At 44.3% G+C, this 14,355-nt stretch overlaps 1 protein-coding gene across 1 annotated transcript in view; it reads right to left on the bottom strand.

Moving 5' to 3' along the window:
- The window catches only part of NEK11 (NIMA related kinase 11), a 119,366-nt gene that overhangs the window by 23,267 nt on the left and 81,744 nt on the right, over nucleotides 1–14,355 (bottom strand). Inside the window, exon 13 of the mRNA XM_056857067.1 lies at nucleotides 13,711–13,771. Within this exon, the coding sequence (XP_056713045.1) occupies nucleotides 13,711–13,771 (61 nt within the window). The remainder of the gene's footprint in view (nucleotides 1–13,710; nucleotides 13,772–14,355) is intronic.

Consider the following 14,355-nt stretch of genomic DNA (forward strand, 5'->3'; position numbering starts at 1 on the left):
TATGGGTAGTACTGGTACCATATATGAGTAGTACTGGTACCATAGGAGCCCCGTGGCGCAGAGTGTTAAGCTGCAGTACTGCAGTCAAAAGCTCTGCTCACGACCTGAGTTCGATCCCGACGGAAGTTGGGTTCAGGTAGCCGGCTCAAGGTTGACTCAGCCTTCCATCCCGAGGTCGGTCAAATGAGTATCCAGCTTGCAGGGGGTAAAGGGAAGATGACTGGGGAAGGCACTGGCAAACCACCCTGCAAACAAAGTCTGCCTTGGAAACGTCAGGATGTGACGTCACCCCATGGGTCAGGAATGATCCGGTGCTTGCACAGGGGACCTTTACCTTTTTTTACTGGTACCATACTTTTTTTTACCTACAAGGAGAGTTGATGCTAAGCCAGTGGACCAAGGTCAACATCAAAAAACAGTTCCTTTGGGATGGCAGCTGTCACGTTGCAATCTACTAACTGTGGGCCAGATATTTGTGGTGGGGGTGGGAGGGGAAGCTTTCCAGAAGAAAATCCTTGGTGAATGGGTACAGTCTACAGGTCTTATGTTATCTTACTGAGTTATGGGAAATTATAAACTGAGAGGATTTTAATGTCTCACTGTTTTTGACATACCTTTCAGTTATTTTTAAGAGTATAACTGAAGAAAAACTTGTCAAAGGATGCCCTTGTTCTGTCCCATCTAGAATTTTTTTAAACTTCACAGAGATTGGGGAAGATCCATTGTTACCTCAGGGCACTAAAAAACACAGCTATGCATATTCACTGGTAAAAAAAAAACCTATTAAAAAGAGAGGATTAATGTCCCCATCTTTAGTGAAGGACCTATTGTTTTAATTATGTGAAAGTGACCTTAAGATATTTGTGTTTTTTATAAAAAGCCACAAAAGACATAACCATTTTTTAGAAGAAAAAGAAGAGTTGGTTTTTATATGCTGACTTTCTCTACCACTTAAGGGAGACTCAAACCGGCTTACAATCACCTTCCCCTCCCCACAACAGACACCTTGTGAGGTGGGTGAGGCTGAGAGAGTGTTACTAGCCCAAGGTCACCCAGCTGGCTTCGTGTGGAGGAGTGGGGAACCAAACCCGGTTCTCCAGATCAGACTCCACCGCTCCAAACCACCGCTCTTAACCACTACAACACGCTGGCTCTGTTGTTGTAGCTTAATTGTTAAATGAGAAAATATATTTGTGAGAGGCATCACAACGGAAGTAGTTTGCATACTCTTATTCTAGCAGTGTCCCAAATATTTTTATTGTTGCAATACTTCAGCTTCCTTTAAACTAAGAGTTTGTTATTAAAGACATCTTTCTCAGCTTTCCTGGGAATCCAAGCTAAATGACCAATTTTTAAAATTTTGCCTAGCCTTCATGTAGGCTGTTGGCCAGACTTGTTCTCAGATGCAACAATATCTCCCTCTGTAGTAAATTTAAGAATTGTTTAACTGAGGGAAAGGTCGCCTCACTCGCCCCACACATTTTTGCACGTTTTTCCCGCGTTGGCTGGATTTGTGTTTTGCCAACAGCCAGAAAACGCGTGGAATATGCGTGGAAACACGTGAGGAGAGCGAGATAACCTCTGACAGGGTGACCATGAGGAAACAGCCATGCATAAATGACCATGTTTATCTTGTCTGGCTACAGCACAGTTCTGCTAGAAGATTACTGGTAACATCAACATATTCCTATTCAGTCCTAAATGTTTCATTAGCCTCCAGTATTTGCAAATTGAATGACTGAAACAGTTCTTGCTAATGCTGTCAAAACAGCTTTAATCCATGTAAAATTATACTATCACTGAGCAATTATGTGACTCGAGAATGGATGGCCTTCATTGTGCGTTGCTTACACAATCTGCTTGCAAAATCACTTCTGAAAACGTTTGTCCCCCAAAATTAGAGGGGACAAGAGAAGCTCCTAGGTAACGTATGACATCTAATTGTTGCATAACTTGAGGCACTATGGAAGACATAAAACAGTCACAATTTGCCATCCCTTATAGTTGCATTGCATTGTGTTGCGACTTGCTATTAGTAAATGTTTAATGAATGTTAGCATTCATTAATGTTAATGAACTAAATACTGATCTTATAAAATTCAACAAACTGCTTTATGCGTTTAGCAAAAAACCCACTCTAAGTACCTTATTTACATTTTCGCTGCACCAAAATATAATGTTCTATTTACGTGACAGTCCTTTTTGAAATTATTTAACACCCTTCAATGGTAAATCAAGGCGGGGGGGGGGGGATAGGGTTTCTGCCACTAGAAAATCAATGTTTAAAATACAACCCCTCCACTTTGTCCACAATGCAATACCCTCAACTATGATTCTGTACACCATTTCATATGTGCAGAGTCTCCCAGGCTGGTGGCGAGCACTGGACTAAAAATAGGGATGGCTGGCTCCCAACCTGCCATGGAGCTCGCTGGGTCACCATCGGCCAGCCATTCCCCCTCAACCCAGCCTACCCCAGCTGCTTGTTATAAAGGCAACACAGGAAGAAAGGACCATGCACCTTAAGCTCCTGAGAGGAAGGGTGGGTTGTTGTTGTTTTTACAAAAGCAAATACTAAACACAATTAGCTACCAGTAGTAATATTTTCCTTGGTGGTTTCCACATGGGGTGGGGCTCATGTGGTTTCTCCATTGCTGTCCAGATAAAGCACAGTGGCAATGGGGCTTCCACATGAAGAAGAAGGAGGAGAAGGAGGAGGAGGAGGAGGAGGAGGAGAATTCATTTTTATATGTCGACTTTTTCTACCACTTAAGGGAGAATCAAACTGGCTTACAATCACCTTCCCTCCCCCTCCCCACAACAGACACCCTGTGAGGTAGGTGGGGCTGAGAGAGCTCTAAGAGAACTGTGACTAGCCCAAGGTCACCCAGCTGGCTTCATGTGTAGGAGTGGGGACACAAATCCAGTTCACCAGATTAGTGTCCTCTGCTCGTGTGGAGGAGTGGGGAATCAAACCCAGTTCTCCAGATTAGAGTCCACCGTTCCAAACCACTGCTCTTAACTAGTACACCACGCTGGCTCTCTTGGTGGTTTTCACGGGGGGGGGGGGGCTCATGTGGTTTCTCCACTGCTGGTTTGGCTCCAGATAATGTGCTGTAACAACGAGGCTTCCACATGGCAGGTTTCCATGAAGTTTCACTGTCCCAGTCCCCCAGTGGCCACTCCACACCTTTGGGCCACCAGGGCGTTTGCAATTAAAAAAATAAGCACTAGAATATCATTATATCGATATACCATTGTAATAATTAGTGCAACAGCTTCTGTGAATTCCCAGCTTTGCCAGTACGTACTGCATTTAGAAGTTCTGAAAAGGTTACATTTTGGGAGTGAGATGCTGTTTAATCAAAAAAAACAAAAGTCCTATTCAAAGACATATAAAGTAAAAATAATATGATTTTGACATATACAGAAACAGGGGATAGTATATTTAATGAAAATTTAATGTTTCAAAAAACACCTTTAGAGGAAGAACCAAATTCCACAAAGGTAGCATTTGTCCTCCTTGCTCTAATACAAATTCACTTGTTCGCTTAACAAGGAACAGGTACACTTGAAAAAAGGTGTTTATCTCCTAGTCAAGGAACCCCATTCTTCATTTAGAATAAGAGCTTCTAAATGGGGATCTTAGTGGGGGGGTCTCACATCCAGGCATTGATTAAGTTCACCTCCATTGAGCTTTATCAATGGCACAACATGTAATACTCTCAGATCTAAAGGGAACCACCATTACCGGTCCATCAGAGATGTTACTCTGGTATTCCATGCAGATACCCTTGTGCAGTATTTTTTAGGAAGATGCAGCTATAAATACTGCCTAATTGTTATCACAAGGCTTTCTGTTTTCAGCTCCATGGTGAAACATCTAAGTATTCCCATCCAATAGCTGTGACCGCTTTATTTAAGGAATGTATTTAATAAAGAAGGCAACATTCTCAGTTTATGTTAAATATCAGTATCTTTTGCAGCTTTATACTTTTGTATCAGAACTTTCTAACTCTCAGTGAATTTCAGCAAATTACTGACAAAAGAAAACCAGCACTTTTTTCATCGTCACTTTTAACCAAATAAATGAAAACACAAAAACTTAGAAAGGTTGTCCAGGAAAAAAAACCTGAGAACAAGTTAACCCTGCAATCATAAGCACATTTATTAAGACCAAGGTTCCCACTGACCGTATTTAAGAGAATAACGAGAGCCCAGTTACTTCAGTTACTTATCAGCTCTTCTTATCCACTTTTTAAAACGACTTCTTTATTATTCTACCTCATATTTGTGACAGCACTGGAATCGGTTCCTTCTCACATGTTTACAGTCTCTTCCTAAGCCTGGTGACACCCTTCTAAATCCACAGAAATCAAAGGGTAACTCTGTTTAGGATAGCACTGATAGTTTTTTCCCAGACCACCATGCACAGAAAACTTCCACTTTCTGAATGGCAAATGTGGGTTGGATTTTAAAAAAAAATCTCCACTGTAAGTCTGCCGAGAGGCGGATCAGAGCCATGCTGCCTTTGTAGAACCTTGGCTTAACGCAATGAGACCTGATAGAGAACTGGCCATTTTAGACCTTGACACTCAGTATGTGATCTTCACCACATTGCAATCTCTGGCTTTCCGTTTCCTGTAGCTATGCATTTCAAAGGGTTGGTCAAAGAAGATGAGCTATTGATTGTGCAACTTTGCACACTAAACATGTGAAGGTTGCATTCTTGTAGCAATGAGGCAACCCTATGGTCGTATGTTCCTTTTTGTCTGACTGACAATGTCTTCCTCATCAAAGGGTCTTGTGGAAAAGATGTGATGGAAGTCGCTGCCATGCTCAGTGATACTTTAAAATGTCATTAATCTTCTAGGATCTTCACACACACACACACACACACACACTTTAGCTTCATTATTGCATCGCTGTTTAAGCTGGAAGCTGCTACTTCTCAGTATAAAGAGAGATCATCATTGCTGATTTTGATTGCCCTTGGCTCAGAGAACCATATTCCATAACCAAAGGCAAATAAAAAGGGAGCATCAAGACCATGGTAACAGTTCAACAATCGATTATTTCAAATATGATTGCTAGCATATCTACAGAAAATGAAATCTACACTAGCTATGCATATTCACAGCTAACTATCACAGACAGCAATTTAGGGGTTAAGTTTAACACAAAGTTAAATCCACAGCTATTACAAATTTATCTAGAGTGAACGACGGTATATTAAGAGAGAGTGATGTATCCTACCTAATCCCAAATGAATTCAAAATGAATTAATTTTAATGCTGTTCCTTTCACCGCAACACGTGTTAATATCCATTGAAATCAATTGAGTATGACCTTAATATGTTAAGAGATAAATGGTCAAATTTTATTTTAATCAAGCTTTTCCTAGATGGGGGACTTCAATTATTATTATTCAGGTTTTTTTTAAAAAATGTTGTCTTATCACCAGCAGACCACAGCGGCCTTATGTTCCAATAAATGATGCTGCCTTTTTAATCACAAACACATTCCTCTATTTATACCATTTACAAATCAAATATATATGCTGATCAGTGTGCCGATTTTGTACACTCAGAACATTTTTTTTTTAATCCAGATTTCAAAAGCTTTGCTTATTTGGAAGCAAGTACCATTGTAATCAACAAGACTTAATTTTAAGCAAAGAGGGTTATGATCGGAGCGAAAAAGGCCAGAAACACAAGACTCGGTTGTTTTTAATGGGGCTTAACAGTGACTCAGTGCCTTCAAGATCAGATAACCAGCCCGTTGATTTTTGTAGGTACATCAGATCTGTGGTCCATGAAGGTGTAGTACAGCTGGTGACCGTAGGTTCATGGTCTCAAGTAAAACCAACAAAACAAAGGGGGGCTATACCCAAACCATGAAACGGGCTAGGAACCTAGAAGGCTGAGCCACAATAATTTAAAAAAATATTATAAATATATATATTTATTATTAAGTGCAACTGAAATTGGACCTCCAAGATGGCCGACACAAAGCAATACTGTTAAGAGGTCCTCCCGCTTTTTTTTTTTCCTTTTTACTCTATTTTACCCCACAACGAGCTGCCGGAGCCTATTTGGGACTATCTCAAAGTCAACTTGAAACTCACCAGCTAAGTCCGGGATCTTTGGTTTCTGGTAGGAGCTCATGTTTTGAACTCTCTTATCAGAGTAGAGTGAAGGCTCTGGCTGGGAGGAGTACCATAAAGGTCGTGGGGGCTGAGTGTTTGCAGCTGGACCCTGGGCCGCTAATAAGACTCTTCCCTGTTTTTCGGTCTTGGAGTTGGAATTACTTTGGTGTTGACGGCATGGAGCTTTAGGCTGCTGGTCTTCTCTGTTTTATTGTCAGGTGTGGAGAAATTGAGCTTATTTTAAAGCAACTGCACTTTAAAAGAGTAAAAGCCTCAAAAAGTAAATTACATACCTATAAGGAATCACACAAGACAGCTCAGTTTGATTCTTTATGGGTATGCAATTTACTTCTTGAGGCTTAAATTTTTAACTCTTTTAAAGCGCAATTGCACTTAATAATAAATATATATTTGTAATATTATTTTTAATTATTGTGGCTCAACCTTCTAGGCTCCTAGCATGGTCTCAAGTAGCTACCTCTTAAAATTCCACATCCTGGCATCTCCGAAGAGAGGCTCCAAGGGCCCAAGCCTTCTATGAGGAAAGCACCAACAAAGCCAGTACCTACCATAGTCTTTGAAATGTGGGTTTCTTGCTGTTGCAGTTTCCACTGCAGACATTTTCCCATTAGCAAGCAAAAAGGGTAGGTTGGGGGGACCAATGCTCCTCTCTAAATCCTGAGGCCAAAACACATAGAGTACATTGGTTGTGGTGGTGGTGGTGGAAAGTGCTATCAAGTCACAGCGACCCCGTAGGGTTTTCCAGGCAAGAGATGAACAGAGGTGGTTTGCCATTGCGCAGCAGACCTAGACTTCTTTGGTGGTCTCCAAGCAAAGTACTAATCAGGGCCATATCTGCTGTGTAGTTCAAGACAAAAGCTCTTCTATGGCTGTATCCTGAAAGCTCGAAAAAGCCATGGTTTCCTTGTGACAAGAACATGCCTCCAAAGTTCTCAGGTGCGTGCACTTCTTTCCCCTTCCCTAGCACATGGGCAGGAAATGGAACCTTGGCTTACCTGTGAGGGTTCCTTCTCTACTGAGGGAGGAGGACATCTTCATCAGCGGGTCTTATCATCCTATGCTCAGGGAGGCAGGAGTTAAATTCTTCAAACCCTGTCCTCTGGCTAGGATTGCCCCCTGCTGGCCAGTTCGACAACTTCCCAAGACAACTTAATCGGAGAACATCCTAACCCTAAGAGAAGGTAAAAAATGCTCCGAACAGAAAAAAAACCTTCCAAGAAATGGTTAGTAACAATGAACCATAACTAACATGAAACATAAGGGAAATGGAATGGGACCAACTTTCCCTTTAACTCTTGATGCAGTCTACCATTGTAGATCGACTTCGGCACATCTCAATCACTCGTCGTATCTTCACCCTGGGCGGGAAAGATGTCCTCCTCCCTCAGTAGAGAAGGAACCCTCACAGGTAAGCCAAGGTTCCATTCTCCAACTGAGCTCGGAGGACATCTTCATCAGCGGGATCTTCAAAAGCTGTGTTTTCTTGGGTGGGTTAATCTTCTGATACGACGTGCTGAAGAACCCTTCTACCGAAGGCTGCATCGGACGAAGAAAAAGCATCGATCTTGTAATGCCTTGTGAAAGTAGACAGACTGGACCAAGTGGCCGCTCTACAAATTTCCTCGACTGACGCTTGCTTGTCAAACGCCGCCGAGGTCGCTGAACTGTGGATAGAATGTGCCATAATTCCGCCAGGGACTGGAACACTACTGTGCTGGTAACATAGCTGAATACACTGGCGTAAACATCTACTAATTGCAGCCTTGGACATCTTCATACCCAAGTTGGGGGAAGATACTGAAATAAACAAGTAATCCGAATGTCTCAGATGTTTGGTTCAACGCAGGTAAATTCGTAAGGCTCGTCGCAAATCGAGAGTGTGCCACGCCCTTTCTCTCGGGTGCGAAGGTCGGGGACAAAAGGATGGGAGATTAATCTCGAGCAGACGATGGAATCTTGAATCAACTTTCGGGACAAAAGATGGATCAGGTCGTAGAACCACTTTATCTGCATGGATGACACAAAGACCTTCCCTAGAGGACAATGCTGCCAATTCCGAGACCCTTCTGGCCGATGTTATTGCCGTCAGGAAGATCACCTTCATCCTCAAAAAGTTTAGAGACACCTCCTTCAGGGGCTCAAATGGGTGTTTAGTCAAGGCCCGGAGTACCACGTTAAGACGCCACGTTGGGAATCTGTGCACCACTGGAGGTGTAGTCGTCGAAACCCCTTTAAGAAAGATAACAATGTGAGGATGTCTTCCAATGGGAAATCCATCAAGAAAAGGAATTACCGTGGCCAATGTCGCCACTTGCCTATGAAGTGTGGAGGCCCTCAAGTTCTTTGCCACTCCGTCCTGGAGAAACTCCAGAATGTTGCCTGTAGTCACGGCAAGTGGATCTAAGGACTTACGTCCACACCACCAAGCAAAGGTTATCCAGGAAAAATTATAAATCTGAATCGTGGAGCTCTTCCATGATTGCATGGTGTTCACCACCTCCGTGGAGTATCCCAGGGCTAGCAACCACTGCCTCTCAAGTCCCAGGCGGTCAGTTGGAGCCAAGCCGGGTCCGGATGCAGAAGAGGTCCCTGATGTAGAAGGTCCTGCACCAGTGGAAGAGGCCACGGATCCTGCAACGATAGTTCCCTCAGGGTAGGAAACCAAGGTCTTCATGGCCAGTGAGGAGCAATGAAGATGACGTGTGCCCTTTCCTGTCTGACCTTCTGAAGGGCTCTCAAGATGACGGGAAGAGATGGGAAGGCGAACAGAAGTTTTCGTGGCCATGGAGACTCCAGTGCGTCCACTGCCTCCGTTCTTGGATGTCTGTATCTCGAGAAGAACCTGGGTGTTTGATGATTTTCGTGTGATGCAAACAGATCCACCAGAGGGTGACCGAATTTTTGCTGAATCTGTCAGAAGATCTCCGCCTTCAGGGACCATTCCCCCTCGTCCACTAGCTGACGGCTGAGCCAATCTGTTTGGGTGTTCAAAACCCCCTTCAGGTGTTCTGCGCGGAGAGATGACAGGTGAACCTCTGCCCAGTTTAGAATGCTTTCGGTTTCTTTGTGCAGGGACGAGGAACGAGACCCTCCTTCCTTGTTTAGGTGGGCCTTCGCTGCAATGTTGTCTGTCTGCACCAGTACGTGTTGGCCCTCCAGCATTGGTTGGAATCGAAGCAGGGCATGGTGAATCGCCCGCAACTCCAGCCTGTTTATATGCAGGTGACGTTCTGAGGCACTCCACTGTCCCTGTGCCATGTGCTGGGAGAGGGTGGCTCCCCATCCCTCTAGGCTGGCATCCGTGAACAGTTGAACGCTTGTTCTTTGAAGATAACTGCGACCCTTGCTGAGGTTGGAAACCTTGGTCCACCATCTCAGATCATTCTTCAGAGAGACCGGTAAGGAGAGACGTGGATTTCTTTTGTGAATGATCTGTTCCTGGTAAGGCTTGAGAAACCATTGAAGTCTTCTCATATGATAACGCACCCATGGAACCATGTCTATGTAGGACACTATAAGGCCCTGTAATTTGGCCAGGGTGGAGAGACCTGTCGTCCTGGAGATGATAACCGTCTTCGTTATCCCTATCAATTTTGAAATCTTGTTCTTTGGTAGGAAGACCATGCTGTTGGATGTGTCTATTCTCGCTCCCAGATGGTGGATAGACTGCGCCGGACAAAGGGAGCTTTTCTTCCAATTTACCAAGAAGCCGTGACTCTCCAGTGTTGAAAGCACAGTTGATGTGTGTTGCCGGGACAGCTGCTCCGATGTGGCACTCACTAAGATGTCGTCCAGATAAGGGAAGACATGAATTCCCTTCTCCCTGAGGTGGGCCACCAGCGTTACCAGGGCCTTCGAGAAGACTCTCGGGGTGGATGATAGGCCGAAGGGTAGCGCTCTGAACTGATAATGTTGGTGGTTGCAGCAGAAGCGAGAAACTTGCGATGGTCCGGGTGTATCAAAATGTGCATGTACGCCTCTGTTAAATCTATTGAAGTCAGGAAAACACGTGGCCACAGGGCGTCAATAATGGAATGCAGAGTCTCCATCCTGAAGTGTCGGAGGTGCACAAATTTGTTTACGTACTTCAGGTTTAAGATGGCTCGCCAGTCCCCATTCCTTTTTGGCATTGTAAAAAAGAATGAGTACACCCCTGCACACTGCTCTTGCAAAGGCACCATCTCTATGGCCTTGATGTCTAATAGGCGTTCTATAGCGTTTTGGGTGCGTGTCCGCTTCTCTAGTCTGAAGGCGGTGGGGGATACAATAAAACGATCGGGAGGAGGCTTTCAAAATTCTATCCTGTACCCCTCTTTCATAATCGTTTGCACCCAAGAGTCCGGTCCAGACTTGTCAGCGAACCTGTTGCTCTTTTCCTGGTTTCAGTTAAACTGGGAGGACTTGTTGAATCTGAATCCTCTGCGGAAGGAACCTTGGGCCGAGGACCAATTTCCTCGCTTGCCATCTGATCTGGGTCGAGCCAAGGTGTGGGAGGATCGAAAGGGACGAAAGGAAGGTTTTCCTTCTTTCCTGAGGAATTTGGGGAGCACCTTCTTTTTATCCTTGGTTTCAACAAGGATGTCGTCTAACTTGGATCCAAAGAGACGTCCCCCTTCAAAAGGGTAGCCTAAAAGAATAGACTTGGACCCGTTGTCCGCCGACCAGGATCTAAGCCAAAGAGCCCTTCTGGTTACTGAAGTCGCCGCCATAGCCCTGGCCGATAGGGTCATTGAGTCCAATGTGGCGTCTGCCAAGAAATTGACTACCCTTAGAAGTCTATCCAAGCCACCCGATACTCTTCTGTTGCTGGAGGACACCAAGTCAATCGATTTTCTGGTCCACATGATGCATGCCCAGGCAAAGAGTGCAGCAGTGGCGGATGCCTGTATCGAATTGGCTGAAGCCTCATGTGCCTTTTTAGCCGCGTAATCAGCCTTCTTATCCAGATGGTCCTTAATGGTGCCTGCACCATCCTCAGAGAGTAGGGCATTCGATTGGAGAGCCGCCACTGGAGCTTCCACCACAGGAGTCTGTAAGAGAGTCATGGCCCTGGGTTCCAAGGAATACATCTTTTTGACAGATGCTGGAAACTGTCTAGTAGCCATAGGCTTCTCCCACTCAGCCCTCAAAAGGTCCTCAAAGTATTTGGGAAAAGAGACTACCTGGGACTTAGATCTTAGCCTGGCAAAGAATTCTTTATTGCCTCTAAATTTGGACTTGCTTTTAGAAGACTCGGTCTCGTCATCTTCATGTAAATCTATGGCTGCCAATACCCTAGACAGCATAGCCTGGTAGTCCTCTCCTGCAAAGAGGCGAGACTGTTGTTCCTGAGGGGGTACACCCTCTCCCTTTTCCTCTTCCTCTGAAGAGAATTCACCCTCCTCTCTATCACTTGCCATTGAAGAGGGCAAGCTGGCACCAGAGGCAGAAAGAGCTTTGCGTACTGCCTTGGAAGTAGAAGCCAAACTGTCGCTTCTGTAATGTCCCTTGGACTTATGTCTAGACTGGTGAGATGTCACAGTGGAAGGGGAAGAGGCCCTGGATTCAACCATCTCCCTGAGGGAAGATTCCCCAGCCTGCGTGAACTCTTCCCTAAGCGCTTGTCTTAGTAGATCTATTAGACTACGCTACCCCCGTTTTCACCACTAAACTCAATTGAGAGTGTAAATCATTACCGGATCCCAGTTCCATGGCTTCGGTCTCTCGTGAAACTGCAGCCTCAGGATCCGACTCGCCCTCGTCACCCCTCCGGGCCAAACGGGGAGTTGCGGCCGCCATTTTGGACCTGCGCACCTTTTTTGCGCCTTCTTCTTCGCCCCCGGCCTTACTCTTTCTCTTGCCTGTTGCCGCCTCCGCGCCAGGTTGAATTGGCCGCTTTTCCTCTCCGCACCATTTGGAAACCGCCCCAGGCATTTGCCGCTTCTTCTCTTCCCCGCGGTCTACTGAAGCCGCACCGGCTGAAACCCGCAGGGAAAGCAGCCCAACGACTTGCTCCTCGTCTCCCGACATGAGCTCTTCCGTCATCCTGTCCCCTCCTTCTGCCATTTCCCTCAGGCGATATCGGGCGGACAAGTTGGTAGGATTGGAGAGGTGTGGGGGGGAAGACACATGGGGCGATGGACGTTAGGAAAAGCGTGAAAAATCAGATAGAGGATTTTTGGGATAGGATGAGGAAAAAAAGTATTGAAATAGACAGAAATATAGAAAGCTCACCGAGCTATTCCCTAAACCTGCTTCTCCCTCTAAGGCAGGAGGAGAACTGGCCAGCAGGGGGCGATCCTAGCCAGAGGACAGGGTTTGAAGAATTTAACTCCTGCCTCCCTGAGCATAGGATGATAAGACCCGCTGATGAAGATGTCCTCCGAGCTCAGTTGGAGAATTGAAGGCTTCTTGATTCAGACCAGTTGTGGTTTCTTGTGACAGCAAACAAAACTGCAGCCTGTTCTCTCACCTATAAACAGGGATTCCTAACAAGGATTAAATCATGGCTTGGAATCCTGGTATACAGGCAAGAGGAAAGAAAGAGGCTTTTTATTTAAAAAAACAAACAAGTAAAACTTTATTTTAAAAAAACCCTGTGGTTTGGCCATCAGAATAAACCACAAATTGTCTAGAAGCAGAAACTCTTCAAGTTCCCAGGCTTACATGAAGACAAGAGAGGGAGGTGGGAGAGAGTGAATGAACCAGAGGATGTAAGAGGTTTGTTTTCATAAAGAACAAAAAGTGGTTTGTTTGTCGCATGTGAATGCAGCCTGTGTCCTAACAGAATGAGATATGTGTGCTTAACTCCTAAACAAATTGAACCTGAAAATCTGCGAAATGCATTGGGGAATTTTCTAAGTAAAACATTATGTTGTATTGACTTTGCACTCAGTATTTTGTCCGATTTTGTATTGGATCTCATGATTGGATCTCATTTATGTAGCCCCTTATAATTTGGAGACAATTTTCTAGCTATGTTCACCTATAGATCAAGTAACATTAAAGTTTTGTCAGGGTGTTTTATCCACAAGCCCTTCTTCACCACAGTTCCCCACATTTCTATGAAGCCCAAGAGGAAATTCAATCAAATATAAATTAAACCCTTAAATAAATTTTTCAGGCTGGCTGATCTCTGTTTTCAGTCCCTCTCCTATATAGGCAATATTTTTTAAACAACTTCAAATGATGGAAATTTTAAGAAATCTAGACTGCAGTTTTAATGGCTTCAAGCAGATGGTGTAATTTCCAAGCTGCAATTCATTAGCAAATTACAAGTTGGTAAAATGAGGCATGAACACACAAAGCTGCCTTCTATCGAGTTAGGCCAGTAGTCCATCTAATTCAGGATTCTCTTCTGACTGGTAGCACCCCTCCAGAGTCTGAGACAGAGGGTCTTTCCTGATACCTTCTAACTGAGCTCTTTTAACAGAATGTATGAGGGATTCAGACTTTCAGCTTGGAAAACAAATGCTCTGCCAGTACCCCTTTTCTGTAAACAGCAGGAGACAGAAAATGAAAAACATGCTCAGGCTTAAATTGGAAAGAACACGTCATCTCACCCAAAGAGACGGTATTTAGGATGCTCTCCATATACCCGACCATTGCCTCAATATCGCTGTCCTGTAAGGCAGAAGAAAAAGATTTGAATCATCTGTTTCAATAGACTTCGACCCAACGAACAGTGATCTTTGTTACAATTTAGTAGCTAAACAAAGAAAACGATGGTCCATATATCAGACAGGATTATTTAAAAGACCAACAAGAACACAACAATACAGGGACTGTCACGAGTCTCATCAATGACCCTTCTGCTTCACCTCTGTTTCTTGACAGGAACCCCAAGGAAGTTCAGGTAATATTCATCTCTGTTGTTAATCCTAAAGTCAGAGATATTCACGAAGACGGTATTTCTGGGTATCCTTGCTAGTGATCACAGAGAGACTTAATGTGAAATATGTATACATAATCAGTTTGGAAGCCTGAACTAATGCATGGATGCATGAACTAATAACTATCAAAATGTCTTTCAGCAATATGCGGAAATGCAGTTGCTTCCACACAAGCTGCTTAATAAGGAATCACCATGATTTGTCCCACTTTAACAAAGAATCCAGACAATGCCACTGGGGAACGCCATTGCATTCTAGTGTTTTTACTGTTGCCTTGCCATTTTTTTCAGACCTGCTTTGAGGTATGTGTGTTCT

Source organism: Euleptes europaea, chromosome 11 (assembly GCF_029931775.1).
Source record: "Euleptes europaea isolate rEulEur1 chromosome 11, rEulEur1.hap1, whole genome shotgun sequence".
NCBI classification, from domain to species: domain Eukaryota; kingdom Metazoa; phylum Chordata; class Lepidosauria; order Squamata; family Sphaerodactylidae; genus Euleptes; species Euleptes europaea.